Source organism: Sarcophilus harrisii, chromosome 1 (genome assembly GCF_902635505.1).
Source record: "Sarcophilus harrisii chromosome 1, mSarHar1.11, whole genome shotgun sequence".
NCBI classification, from domain to species: domain Eukaryota; kingdom Metazoa; phylum Chordata; class Mammalia; order Dasyuromorphia; family Dasyuridae; genus Sarcophilus; species Sarcophilus harrisii.
This window is the reverse complement of record NC_045426.1, coordinates 296008130-296023095: the sequence shown is the minus strand read 5'-3', so window position 1 is coordinate 296023095 and position 14966 is coordinate 296008130. Positions and strand designations below refer to the sequence as shown.

At 33.8% G+C, this 14966-nt stretch overlaps 1 protein-coding gene across 8 annotated transcripts in view; it reads right to left on the bottom strand.

Moving 5' to 3' along the window:
* The window catches only part of SMARCA2 (SWI/SNF related, matrix associated, actin dependent regulator of chromatin, subfamily a, member 2), a 278733-nt gene that overhangs the window by 106983 nt on the left and 156784 nt on the right, over positions 1–14966 (bottom strand). For all 8 annotated transcript variants that reach the window (XM_031943983.1, XM_012542924.3, XM_031943976.1 and 5 more), the window contains 2 exons: positions 13480–13722; positions 11971–12084 (listed from right to left, as the gene is read on the bottom strand). In XM_031943983.1, coding sequence (XP_031799843.1) covers positions 11971–12084; positions 13480–13722 — 357 coding nt within the window. The remainder of the gene's footprint in view (positions 1–11970; positions 12085–13479; positions 13723–14966) is intronic.

Here is a 14966-nt window from a genome sequence, read left to right as displayed (position 1 = left end):
TGAACCAGTAACTTAATTGCTCTGAATTCCATTCCACAGGTCTCTAGGGATTTACTGTCTGTAGAGTAGGGAGATGTTCTTACATGATGTTTAAATTCCCTTCTATTTCTAAAGTCATCTGACCATCCAAAAGAGGATAATCTAAAAAAAATTATATTTGTTATAGGAATATATTATAGATGATTTCTCTCCCCCCCCCCCCATTCTCCCAGCTTGGACTAAAGTCAAATTTTGTAAAATAGCATTAAGATTTCCTTCCCCCTTCCTGACTGATGCCCTATTTCCAAGTTCTATTTTCATGCTAAGTAGGGGGTACCCTGCCTTTGACTAGGATGTACAGTATGTAAATGATTTTCCCCCTCACAAAAATACTAAGGAGATTCTACCTTTGAATATGAGGAAATAACATAGCTAAACAGCTTAAGATAAGCTAGCTTTTTCAGAATTACATATGCGATATTTTTATAAAAGGATCAATTGCAAAGTTAATAACAATGCACTTCATCAAATAACAAAACTAGGGTGATTCACACTGCCTATATTCTTTGTTCTACATATACATCTAAAAATTTCTTTTAAAATCTTCATACATCATATATAATATGAGGATCTTATGGTGAGAGAGATGGAACTGTTCAGCATTTTAAACATAAAATTTTATAGAGAACAGATGGGAAACACTGGACCCAAGCCTGGAATGATAGCAGGCAGCTGTTGTACAAGAGATCCTGGAGGGCAAAATATGGGTGCAGAGCTGGGCAGAAAGTATTGAGTGAGAAGGGCAGAAGACAGAGAAAAGGCACAGCCCAATGGTTTCTATGTTAGGGAAAGCTTCCAGGTGGGGTAACTTCTCCCAATACAGGTCAGCACCTTCTCTGCAATTTATATTTTTAAGAGCTACTTTAGAGCAGAGGGATCAAACATCAGGCCCTATGCCTGCAGCACATAAGGTGTTCAAACCAGATTAAAATGTGATTGGGAAACATTTAACAAAATAAATAAAAATACAATGGAAAAGAGATGACATTAATATGTTTGTTTATTGGCTCCTTTGTTTAATGGTTCCAATTTTTATTTAAGTTGGATACTAGTTCTAAATTTAACTGAGAACTTTAGTAAGTTGCCCAAAGTCACAGAGTCAGCACATATCAAAATCAAGTCATTCTGCTATGACACTAGTTTGTTATGAACTAGAGTACATCACATTATCTTCCTGCCACTGAAATGGATAAAACGGGGGGCAGAGGGGAGAGTGAGGAGAGGAGTGGCAAAGCTAAGATGATGGAGAGGACACAGCTTCTTTCTGAGCTCTCCTGCTACCCTCAAACTATTTAGAAAATTCAGGCTCTGAATTGGTGCTGGACTGTCAGAACCCACAAATATTGAGAGTGCAACACATTACCAACAGAAAATAATCCCAAAGATCACCAGAAAAGGTGTGTTTTGGTCAGGTGCAGGCATGGGAGGAGGCAAGGCCAAGTGCAGGCACAGGCAAGCAGATAGGCAGAGCACAGAGGCCAGCCCATGCTGAGCAGACCCGGGGCATGGTGTGGTCTCTTTGGGTGAGAATCTATGGGGAGGACTCGACCACAGTGTTGGCTACTCTGCCCTGGTCGCAAATCAGTAGATCAGCAGAGAAGATATAAAACATCCAACACCAATACAAAAGGTAAAAAGTGTACCCCAATGTGCCAGAGTCTCATGGACCTGGCGACACCCACCCAACACTTGAAGTGTCTCACCCATTTCCCAATACAGCCTCTGTCTCTTCTTAGTCTGTAGAGAAAGCTTGGAAACTCTTTGCCCTAAAGGCAGATCTCAATGTGTGTGTGTGTGTGTGTGTGTGTGTGTGTGTGTGTGTGTATGTGTGTGTGTGTTTTTAATGAGTAAAAAAGACAAGCAGTCTCTAAATATAGACAGCATCTATAATGAAAGAGAATAGCTTTCCAACTCTGAGGAGACGAAAAGCAGATTGTCTCCAGACAAAACTCCAAAGGGTCATAACCTTGTCCCCACCACACAAGGCTCTCCTAGAAGAAATTGAAAAGAATCTTAAGAGATGTACGAGAAGAATGGGCAAAGGAAAGGAAAACTCCGCAAGTGAGTTTGGAAAAGGCATATAACTCATTAAAAGAAAGATTTGATAAAATGAAAAAAGAAAACAATTTCCTGAAATGTGAAATGGAAAAGGTAAAGAACTCTCAGGGAAACAAAATTTGTGAATTACAAAAGGTAAAGAACTCCAGGAAAACAGAATTTGTGAAATGGAAAAAGAAAACAACTTCTCAAAAAAAAATTGTGAAATGGAAAAAAAATATTCCATAGAACAAAACAAATCATTTAGAAATTCAATAGGACAAATATAAAAAAGAAGTTTAAAAAAAGTAAATGAAGAAAATAACTCACTATAAAATAAAACTAAACAAATGGAAATGAATGACTCGATGAGACATCAAGAATCAGTGAAGCAAAACCAAAAAAAGGAAAAAAATAGGAAAAATGTTAAATACGTACTTGGGAAAACAACAGACCTGGAATATAGATCTAGAAGAGATAGTCTAAAGATTACTGGACTCCTTGAAAGTCATAATGAAAAAAAAGAGCCTAGAAGACATTTTTTTCCAGGTATTTCATCAAAGAGAACTGCCCAGATGTCATAGAATCAGAAAGTAAAATAGCCATTGAAAGAATTCATCAAACACCTCCTGAAAGATACTCCAAAACTAAAACTTTAAGGAATATTGTAGCTAAATTTCAGAACGATTGGGCCAAGGAAAAAACATTAGAAGCAGGCAGGAAAAAAAATTCAAATATCAAGGAGACACAAAAAGGATTCCTCAGGATCTAGCAGCTTCCACATTAAAGGACTGATGGGCCTGGAATCTGATATTCTGAAAGGCAAAGGAACTTGGAATGCAGCCAAGAATAAACTACCCAGCTAAGCTGAGCATTTTCTTCCAGGGAAAAAGATAGACATTCAATGAAACAGGTGAATTCCATTTATTTCTGATGAAAAGAAAAAAAACAGAGCTAAACAAAAACAAAAACAAAAAATGACCTCCAAATATAGGACTCAAGAGAAGCATAAAAAGGTAAAAAGAACTCTTGAGAACTGCATTTATGCTATGGACATACACAGAGAGTATGTGTATAATTTAATTTTACTGTTATAATATAAAAAAGGAACTAGAAGTGGAAAGGGGATTGTACCAGAAAATAGGAAAAAATGGAGGTAAAAAGAGGGAAATTACATCTCATGAAGAGGCAAAGGAAGCCTATTGTATCTGAGGGAAAGAAGGGAAAGGAATGAACATATTGTGAATCTTACTCTCATTAGATTTGGCTCAAAGAGAAATATTAGACATATTTGGTTTACAGAGAAACTCCTCTCACCTGATTGAAAAGTGGGAGGGGAAAAGTGAAAAAGAAAAAGGCAGGCTAAAAGTGAATACAGAAATAGTAAGGAAAGGTATAAGAAAGGGGGAAGGACTCAAAAGGGGAGGAAGGGATTCTAAAGAGGAAGGCCTGCGTGAGACAAGTGGTACCCCTAAGTTAAATACTAGGGAGAGGGGTAAGGAAGAAGAAAAGTATAATCTGGGATAATAAGATGGCAGGAAATACAGAAGTAGTACTTTTAACCATAAGTGTAAATGGGATGAACTCTCCCATAAAGCAGAGGCAGATAGCAGACTGGAATAAAAGCCAGAATTCTACAATATGTTGTTTAAAGGAAAGACATTTAAAGCAGGATGATACATACAAAGTACAAGTAAAAGGCTGGAACAGAATCTATTATGCTTCAGGTGAAGTATAAAAAACAGGGGTAGTCAAGCAAAAGCAAAAATTAATCTAATTAAGAGATAAGGAAGGAAACTATAACTTGCTAAAAGGTAGCATAGATAATGAAGCAATATCAATATTAAACATACATGCACCAAGAAGTACCGCATCTAAATTCTTAAAGGAGAAGTTAAGAGAGCTGCCAGAAGAAATAGACAGCAAAAGTATAATAGTGGGAGATCTCAACCTTGTACTCTCAGAATTAGATACATGAAACCACAAAATAAATAAGAAAGACATTAAAGGGGCAAATAGAATACTAGAAAAGTTAGATATGATAGATCTTTGGGGAAAACTGAATGGAGACAGAAAGGAGGACACTTTCTTCTCAGCAGTTCATGGAACCTAAACAAAAAGTGACCATATATTAGGACATAAGGAACTCAAAATCAAATGCAGAAAGGCAGAATTAGTAAATAGATTCTTTTCAGGTCACAATGCAATAAAAACTACATTCAATAAAAAGCAAGGGGAAAATAGAGCAAAAAAATCATTGGAAGCTACAGCAAATCATAGACACAATTTTAATAATTTCATCCAAGAGAATGACAATAATGAGACAACATACTAAAATTTGTGGGAAATTTTATATCTCTATATATATCTATATCTCTAGAGGCTTATTTGCATAAAATAGAGAAAGGGAAGATCACTGAATTGGGCTTGCAACTTAAAAAACTAGAAAAAACCAAATAAAAAACCCCCAATCAAATATTAAACTTGAAATCCTAAAAATAAAAGGAGAGATTAATAAAAATTGAAAGTAAAAAAAACTATTGAATTAATAAATAAAACTAAGAGTTGGTTCTATGAAAAAAACAACAAAATATATAAATTTTTGGTAAGTTTGATTAGAAAAGGGAAGAAGCAAAATCAAATTGTTAGTCTTAAAACTGAAAAGGGAGAACTCGTCACTAATGAAGAGGAAATTAGAGCAATAATTAGGAGTTACTTTGCCCAACTTTATGCCAATAAATTCATTAACTTAAATGAAATGGAAGAATACCTTCAAAAATATAGCTTACCCAGATTAACAGAGCAAATAGTCTAAACAGTCCCATTTTGGAAAAAGAAATAGAACATGCAATTATTCAACTCCCTAAGAAAAAATTCCCAGGACAGATGGATTTACATGCGAATTCTACCAAACATTTAAAGAACAATTAAACCCAATGCTATATAAACTATTTGAAAAAATAGAGAATGAAGGATTCCTACCAAATTCCTTTTATGACATACACATGGTACTGATACCTAAACCAGATAGATTGAAAACAGAGAAAGAAAATTATAGACCAATCTCCCTAATGAATATTGATGCTAAAATCTTAAATAAAATGTTAGCAAAAAGATTACATAAAATCATCCCCAGGATAATACACTATGACCAAGTAGGATTTATACCAGGAATGCAGGGCTGGTTCAATATTAGGAAAATTATTAGCATAATTGACTATATCAATAACCAAACTAACAAAAACCATATGATCATCTCAATAGATGTAGAAAAAGCATTTGATAAAATCCAACATCCATTCCTAATAAAAACACTTGAGAGTATAGGAATAAATAGACTTTTTCTTAAAATAGTCAGGAGCATATATTTAAAACCGTCAGTAAGCATCATATGCAATGGAGAAAAATTGGAACCTTTTCCAGTAAGATCTGGAGTGAAGCAAGGTTGCCCACTATCACCATTATTATTCAATATTGTATTAGAAACACTAGCCTCGGCAATAAGAGTCGAGAAAGAGATTAAATGAGGAAATAAAACTATCACTCTTTGCAGATGATATGATGGTATACCTAGAGAACCCCAGAAATTCTACTAAAAAGCTATTAGAAATAATTCATAACTTTAGGAAAGTTGCAGGGTATAAAATAATTCCCCATAAATCCTCAGCATTTTTATATATCACCAACAAAATCCAACAGCAAGAGATACAAAGAGAAATTCCATTCAAAATAACTGTCGACAGCATAAAATCTTTGGGAATCTATCTACCAAAGGAAAGTCAGGAATTATATGAACAAAATTACAAAAAACTTTCCACACAAATAAAGTCAGACTTAAATAACTGGAAAAATATTAAGTGTTCTTGGATAGGCCGAGTGAATATAATAAAGATGACAATACTCCCTAAACTAATCTATTTATTTAGTGCTATACCAATCAGACTTCCAAGAAAATATTTTAATGATTTAGAAAAAATAACAACAAAATTCATATGGAATAATAAAAGGTCAAGAATCTCAAGGGAATTAATGAAAAAAAAAATCAAATGAAGGTGGCCTAGCTGTACTTGATCTAAAATTATATTATAAAGCAGCAGTCAACACAACCATTTGGTATTGGCTAAGAAATAGTTAAGTTGATCAGTGGAACAGGATAGGTTCACAAGACGGAATAGTCAATTATAGCAATCTAGTGTTTTACAAACCCAAAGATCCTAACTTTTGGGATAAGAATTCATTATTTGACAAAAACTTCTGGGATAACTGGAAATTAGTATGGCAGAAATTAGGCATGGACCCACACTTAACACCGTATACCAAGATAAGATCAAAATGGGTCCATGATTTAGGCATAAAGAATGAGATTATAAATAAATTAGAGGAACATAGGATAGTTTATCTCTCAGACGTGTGGAGGAAGAAGAAATTTGTGACCAAAGATGAACTAGAGACCATTATTGATCACAAAATAGAAAATTTTGATTACATCAAATTAAAAAGCTTTTGTACAAACAAAACTAATGCAAACAAGATTAGAAGGGAAGCAACAAAATGGGAAAACATCTTCACAGTTAAAGGTTCTGATAAAGGCCTCATTTCCAAAATATATAGAGAATTGACTCCAATTTATAAGAAACCAAGCCATTCTCCAATTGATAAATGGTCAAAGGATATGAACAGACAATTTTCAGATGATGAAATTGAAACTATTACCACTCATATGAAAGAGTGTTCCAAATCACTATTAATCAGAGAAATGCAAATTAAGACAACTCTGAGATACCACTACACACCTGTCAGATTGACTAAGATGACAGGAAAAAATAACGAGGAATGTTGGAGGGGATGCAGGAAAACTGATGCATTGTTGGTGGAGTTGTGAATGAATCCAAACATTCTGGAGATCAATCTGGAATTATGGCCAAAAAGTTATCAAACTGTGCATATACTTTGACCCAGCAGTGTTACTACTGGGCTTATACCCCACAGAGATACTAAAGAAGGGAAAGGGACCTGTATGTGCCAAAATGTTTGTGGTAGCCCTGTTTGTAGTGGCTAGAAACTGGAAAATGAATGGATGCCCATCAATTGGAGAATGGTTGGGTAAATGGTGGTATATGAATGTTATGGAATATTATTGTTCTGTAAGAAATGACCAGAAGGATGAATACAGAGAGGCTTGGAGAGACTTACATGAACTGATGCTAAGTGAAATGAGCAGAACTAGAAGATCATTATATATTTCAACAATGATACTGTATGAAGATGTATTCTGATGGAAGTGGGATTTCTTTGACAAAGAGACCTAATTCAGTTTCAATGGATCAATAATGGACAGAAGCAGCTACACCCAAAGAAAGAACACTGGGAAATGAATGTAAACTGTTTGCATTTTTGTTTTTCTTCCCAGGTTATTTTTACCTTCTGAATCCAATTTTCCTTGTGCAACAAGAGAACTGTTTGGTTCTGCGTACATATATTGTATCTAGGATATATTGCAACATATTCAACATATACAGGACTGCTTGCTATCTGGGGGAGGGGGTGGAGGGAGAGAGGGGAAAAATTGGAACAGAAGTGAGTGCAAGGGATAATGTTGTAAAAAATTATCCTGGCATGGGTTTTGTCAATAAAAAGTTATTATAATAAAAAAAATAAAAAATACAAAAAAAAAAAAAAGAATTGACTCAAATTTATAAGAAACCAAGCCATTTTCTAACTGATAAATTGTCAAAAGATATGAACAATTTTTAAATGAAGAAATTGAAACTATTTCTAGTCATATAAAAAGTTGCTGCCAATCATTATTGATCAAAGAAAATGCAAATTAAGACAACTCAGAGATATTACTACACACCCATCAGATTGGTTAAGATGACAAGAAAAGGTAATGACGAATGTTGAAGGGGATATGGGGAAACTGGGACACTGATACATTGCTGGTGCAATTGTGAATGAATCCAACCATTCTGGAGAGCAATTTGGAACCATGCTCAAAAAGTTATCAAATTTTGCCTATTCTTTGCTCCAGCAGTGCTGCTACTGGGCTTATATTCCAAAGAGATCTTAAAGAAGGGAAAGGGACCCACATGTGCAAAAATGTTTCTGGCAGCCCTTTTTGTAGTGGCTAGAAACTGGAAATTGAATGGATGCCCATCAATTGGAGAATGGCTGAATACATTTTGGTACATGAATGTTATGGAATATTATTGTTCTGTAAGAAATGACCAGCAGGATAATTTCATAAAGGCCTGGAGAGACCTACATGAACTGATGTTGAGTGAAAAGAGAAGGACCAGGAGATCATTATATACTTCAACAACAATATTATATGATGATCAATCCTGATGGATATGGCTGTCTTCCAACAATGAGATGAACCAAATCAGTTCCAATTGTTCAATAATGAAGAGAACCAGCTACACCCAGTGAAATTACTATGGGAAATGAGTGTGGATGAGAACATAGCATTTCCACTCCTTCTGTTTTTGTCTGCTGGCATTTTTGTTTTCCTTCTCAGGTTATTTTTACCTTCTTTCTAAAATTGATTTCTCTTGTGTAGCAAGATAACTGTATATATATATATATATATATATATATATATATATATATATATATATATATATATTATATTTAACATATACTTTAACATATTTAACATGTATTGGACTACCTGCCATCTAGGGGAGAGAGTGGGGCAAAAGAGGGGAAAAGTAGGAACAGAAGGTTTTGCAAGGGTCAATGTAGAAAAATTATCCATGCATGCATTTTGTAAATGAAAAGCTATAATGATAGTAATAATAATAAAAGAAATGGATAAAATATGATAGGAAGAAGGGGAAATAAAAATGGGATAAGCTACTGAAAATGGCTGAGCCATATTTTAGTTGATAACACAGGGAGCAATATGAGGAAGTAGTAAATGAGAATAGAAAAGAAGCCAAACATTACAAAAATCTGTCTTATTCTATTACTATGATGCTGGAATCTTTACAAACTATTAAGCCATTAGAGTTGATAGAGACAATAATTATCTAATTTAGCATGGTTAAGTATGATTAAACTGATCCTACAAGGAAATGTTATGGGCCAGAACTTAAAACAAGGTACTAAGTACAACTGATAGAAACAATGCTTGTATTCACACCTTTAGAGAACTCATAGAAGCAAGAAATATTTAAGTACTCATTGGAGTTCACATGTTTGGGAGATTTCAGGGTTTAGAAAAAGATATCTGAATTCACACCTCCCTTAATCTATCTGCCTCCAGAAAGTGGAGTCAGCCTTTTACACTCAGTATAAATAGAGCTTCAGTGAGCCACTGGAGAGAGTTACTTGGGAACATTGACTGGGGTTGGAGAGAAGCACTCTGGGAGGAAGCCCACAAGCCCTCTCTCCAAGGCAAGAGAGATTCATTGCATCTTCCATCTTGGTGCTGGCTGGAGTCTGAAGGACAAACCTTTGGATTTGGAGACATTCGGAGAGAGCTCTTAGAATCAAGCAGAGAGATAGGCCTCTGAGCTATCAGGGCCCAAAGAAAGAGACAAGACTTGGAAGGAGAAAATAAACATTTGCATTTTATCAGCTGGCTGCAATTTGAGTGATTATTTACTTGTAACTGAAACTAAGGCTGCCTCCAGAAAACCTTCCAGAGAAACCAACCTTTTCCCAGAGAGAACCATCATATCTATTATATTATAAAGAAAAAAAATACAACATTATGACATAGATATTATACCTTTTTTTGATAATAGGTGCAATTTCTGAAAAGATAAGCCACAAAAAAACAATTAGTAGCTCAGCTAGCTTAAATATATTGAGGTGCATCCTGTAAGTATGGAGTTTTCTATAGAGGTTTGTAAGGTCATGTTATTAACTCTTTATGAGATTAAAAATAAATCAGATAATTATAATCCTAAAAAGTCTTAAAAAGATTCCAACAAATAAGACTATTAATTTTTGTCAAACTAAAGGTAGTAAGCAATTTTTTGCTGATTTTTTTTTATCTTGCATTATTTTAGCAAAAATATAATGAAGAATGTGCAATTTAGTAAACAAAACAAACTTCACAGCTTAGTGCTTCCAGACCCATTTTAGAGATGAGATATTAAGGATTTTTTAAAAATAGCTTCATTGTCATTCTGGCCCTAGCTGAAGAATAATGTCCTCTAATTGATGCTTTTGACTTTTTCCTTTTGTAGACAATTGAATTCATTTATATGAATGCTGAGATAATGACCCTAAGTTGCAGAGACCATAGAAATTCAAATGGAAAGATCAACAACCTGCCATGAATTCACAGTATGGGTTTAAAAAGTACATGAGGAAAAATGACTAATATGGAAATGTTTTCACATAGTTACATAGGATAACCAATATCAGATTGTTTATTGTCTTAAGAAGAAGAAAAAGGAAGGAGCAGAGAAGAATAGAATTGAGGACTCAAAACTTAAAAAAAAATATGATGAATGTTAAAAATTGTTTTTACATGTAACTGGGGGGGAAATAAAATATTATCATTTTTAAGTACATGAGGAAAGATCTTTATCTTTGTTATTCAAGCTTTCAGGGGGGTAAAGTGGTTATGAACACCATTTTCATTTTCATTGTCATTACTATATGACTTCTAAGGAGTAGGAAATTTAACAGAGAGAATTCATCTTCTAGCTAAGTAAGCAGCCTTTTTTTTTTTTTAAACAATATCATGCCAAATCTTTCTTAACATGAACAGAATGAACCAATCTGTCTAAAAAAGAGAGGTGTTATATGAAGAATACAATGATGCAAAATAAAACATTTCAAAATTGGTCCATCAAAAAAGAAACCCACATCAAAGTACTTCATGTAGTAAATAGTATATTCTAGAAGGGAAATCAATTTTTAGGAGACAAGTTTAAAATTTGATGGAGTTTAAAAGTTATTTTTGATAACTGTACTGAATTTGGAATTTAAGAAGTGCATTTGTCCCAAATTCCAAATCAAACCAAAAAAATCTAGTGCTTATTTAATGCACAGAGGTTCTCCAAAAGCAATAAAAATTCAGGTGGTATAAAATCAGCTGCACTAACGATAAAATATTCGTTATGTAGGGCTCAAATTAGGTCGTAAAAGGTTTCTGTCATTTATAGGCTAACAAACTTCAAACACTTTTTCACATACAACTAAGCCTCTTGGTATTTTCAATGCCATCATCATTATTAGATAGTTAATAAATACAAAAAAAGCCTGATAATATACAAGATACAATTTTGTTCCCTGTGACCTTAAGTAATAAACTTAATACTAAATCTCTCCTAGATTTATGAGTAAAACAATTCTCTGAAGTTCTACAAATAAATGGAAACCATCGATACTACAAAATTATTTTTTCAAAATGATAATATTCTATGCAAGTACCTGAAATCTAAAGTTACAATATAATATAAAATAGGCTTTAGAAAATCAGTCAACTGAAAACAAAATGGTACATCATTTAAAGAGTAGTTTCAGTAACTCTTTGTGTAATGGTGGTTTGAATTATTTATTTCCTAAGGTTGACTGACCACTTATTGGGTTTCCTGCAGAAGATATTTTTGTTTAGGTCTTGATTGGATTTGATGGAATTTCAGATCACTTCTAATTCTAAGATCCTGTGATTATTTTAGTAAATTTTAGTAAAATAGAACCCTATTTCAAAAAATTTCTTGAAGGTAGATAGAAGACTCAGTAATTTAGCTGTGTTCTCTACATTAGACTTTCTGGTATTCTGTGGAACTATGAAGTATTAGTATCTTATTTTTAATGGTATCTGGAATTAAACTATAAGCATTTTAATGAACAAAATGTTTCAGAATCACAATTTCAAGCTAGGGAAGTTAATCAGGTATTTTTCAAATTCTCTAATGTGCTCTATACCTTTTCTGGTAGCTGGGATTCCACTTCCTTCTTCAATCTCCTCAGCAGAAATGGCCGCAGCACTTTATGGAGACGTCTGATAATCAATATAGTTTCTTCTTCATTTAAGTCCACCTACAAAAGATAATAGTGAATACAGTATCAAATTTACTTAATCTTGTTTTAAATCATGCTACAAAATAGATTTTTATGATGAAGTTTTAGTACATAATTGATAATTTCTTTTCAAAAACACTACCATCTAAAGCCAACTATGCCTAAATTTACCCATGACTAATATTAAAAAAAAAAAAATCAAATCATCAGCCCAAAGTATGTCGTTTACCCACTCAGTCATAATTGCCTGCAGTGGCATGTGTGTTTATTTTTCTTAATTTTCAAACAGAATTGGGTTTTTAGACGTACATTGCTTGTTAGCTTTAGAAAGATCACTATCTTTGTGGGGATAGTAAAGGTAGGAAAGAGAAGATAGTAAAATATATAGAAAACTACTTAGGAAATATGGTATTGAACCTAAAATAGGCAAAATAACTATGAAGGTCAAGTTGATTTGGTATTACTGATTACTATAGGCATGATTTCCTCCATCTTTTCCCTATTGTCAGTCATTCACTTTTTTTCTCCTTATTCCTCTGTCTCACTTATTTGCTCTACTGTAAGAAGATTCTAAGTTAGAGACTTCTAAAAAACTATCCACTATAATGGTTTCACTGTTTATATAAGTGCAGTCCAATGATCTTACTGACTGAATGCAAAACTTCCCACATATGAGAGAACTGAGGAATTCAAGCCAAATAATTTTCCTGAAATGTCTTGCTGTGGTAATCTACATCTGCTGCTAAGAAATCAGCACTCACAAGTTGTTGATTACAACACTTACAACTGTACTCCTTACAACAGTGTGTTTTCTCTCAGATATGAATCATGTAAATTAGAACAATTAGTGAAATTAAAGAAATGTTTGAAGATATAGTCAAATATTCAGGGGACTATTCTAATGTATTCAGGGGACTCACATTATACATAACTTTAGGCTGGGCCAGTCAAAATGAAAGGGGTTTTACACAAAATTTGTAGAAAATAAGCTGAGATACATTTGACTCATAAATACTTTATGTGCAAGTTTTTGAAAGGCAACAAATGGTTTGACAGGGGACTTTTTTTTTTTCCTAGTTTAGTAGTAAAATGACCCAAAAACATATTCAACAGATCAGCTGCTTGTCTTTCCTTTGCTCTATTCATGTTTTGCATTCTTATTGGTTAAAAATATTTGTGAAACCTAAAAGGATTCTTGCTGAGGATATTTACATAAAAACATATAGTCAGTATGGCCCACATAGTATGAAAATTGGTTTTGGAGGAATAATTTATCTGTAATTAGCCTATGACCTACTTCAAACTGGAGTTCATTATTTACAATATTTCTGTTTTGAAATCCTCAGTAAGAAAGTCTAATTTCAACTAAATGCTTTGTTATTTGCTATGAAAAATAAAAGGCTAAACTAGTACCCTTTCTCCAGTCATGGCAAAAGGGGCATTAAACCACTGCTCAAATGTGCTACAGCTCTTGAAAATTGTAGGAAGAAGAAAGTTAAGAAGGGCCCAGAGTTCTGGTAGCTTGTTCTGCAGCGGGGTCCCAGTCAAGAGTATCCGTCTCGGTGCCACATAGTGAGTGTTCAGGACCTGAGTCAGTTTGCAGTGGTGATTCTTCATACGGTGGCCTTCATCTACTATCATGTACTTCCACCGGATCTATATCAGTGTAGGAAAATCATAACATGAACAAACTCTGAAAATTACAAATACTCTCAACATGTAGATTGTCCATCATGCCAAAATGAGGTATGAGAAGGTAAACAACAAAAACTTCCTCTTCTTCAATAGATGCTGTCATATTTCCTACTAATGAAGAAATGACGTTTACAAATAAAATGTCTACCTAAACCCTGGCTCCCCAACATTGGGTGCTTTTTTCAATATGCCATAAGGCCTGTTCCAACCAATTATAATATCCTTTGGTGAAGCTGAAAAGATTCCTATTACTATTGTATTCATTTTGTAAGTAACACAAGAAGTCTCAGAGGCCAACTACTCCATAGTAATTTATTAACAGGACATTTGTGGATGACATCATCTCTGTTTTAAGCCTTTTTCTTAGGTTGTTGGGCTAGCTATACTATTTTTCATTGCTCCGGTGGAAAAAAAATCAGAACAAAGTAAAAACCAACATAAAAGGCTTTGAAAGAAAAGGCAATGCAAAAACAATTTAGGAGAATATGGATGTTTGGAGGGAATTATGGAGAAACAAGGAAAAGAATACTTTAAGGTTTATAAATATTTTGCAAACTTTTTTTTCCTATGACCCGTTTTACAGATAGAGAAACTGAGGCTTAGAAAAGTTAAGTGACTTACTCATGGTCATACAAATATTAAGAATAATTTGACCCAACATTCTTTCTTGATCCTGAGTCTACTATTCTGGCCTTTACACCATGGAAACATAAGAGATAGGCATCAAGTTTGATCTGCAAAATAGAGGGTATAGCTTGCAAACATATATAATCAAATCACCTTCCCATTTCTGCCTCACTACAATTCCCCTTCTCTCAAATCATTCCACAATGCTAATCACATTCTGAAAGCAAGAATTTTATGGAATGTTCTGTGCCTGTCCTTTTCTTCTAAGCTGTGCTCAGCAGTAACATTCAGAGGATTTAAATCCTTCTAGAGCAAGGAAAACATTTCACACTATATGGATGAAAGACTAGATAGTCTAAATTTCTTATTTCCTCATTACAAGTAAATCCAGGGGAAAAAAATTAAAAGTCCTAGGAAGTCCAGGCACCAAAAAATGCTAAAACAAAAACAAACAACAACAACAAAAAAAAAATAAACAAACAAAAAGCCCAAAACCCTTTTCCCCTCCTCTACAAACCACAAGATCAGTGTTAAAATATTATGTATGTAGCAGACATGTAGTTGTTACAGCAGATAAA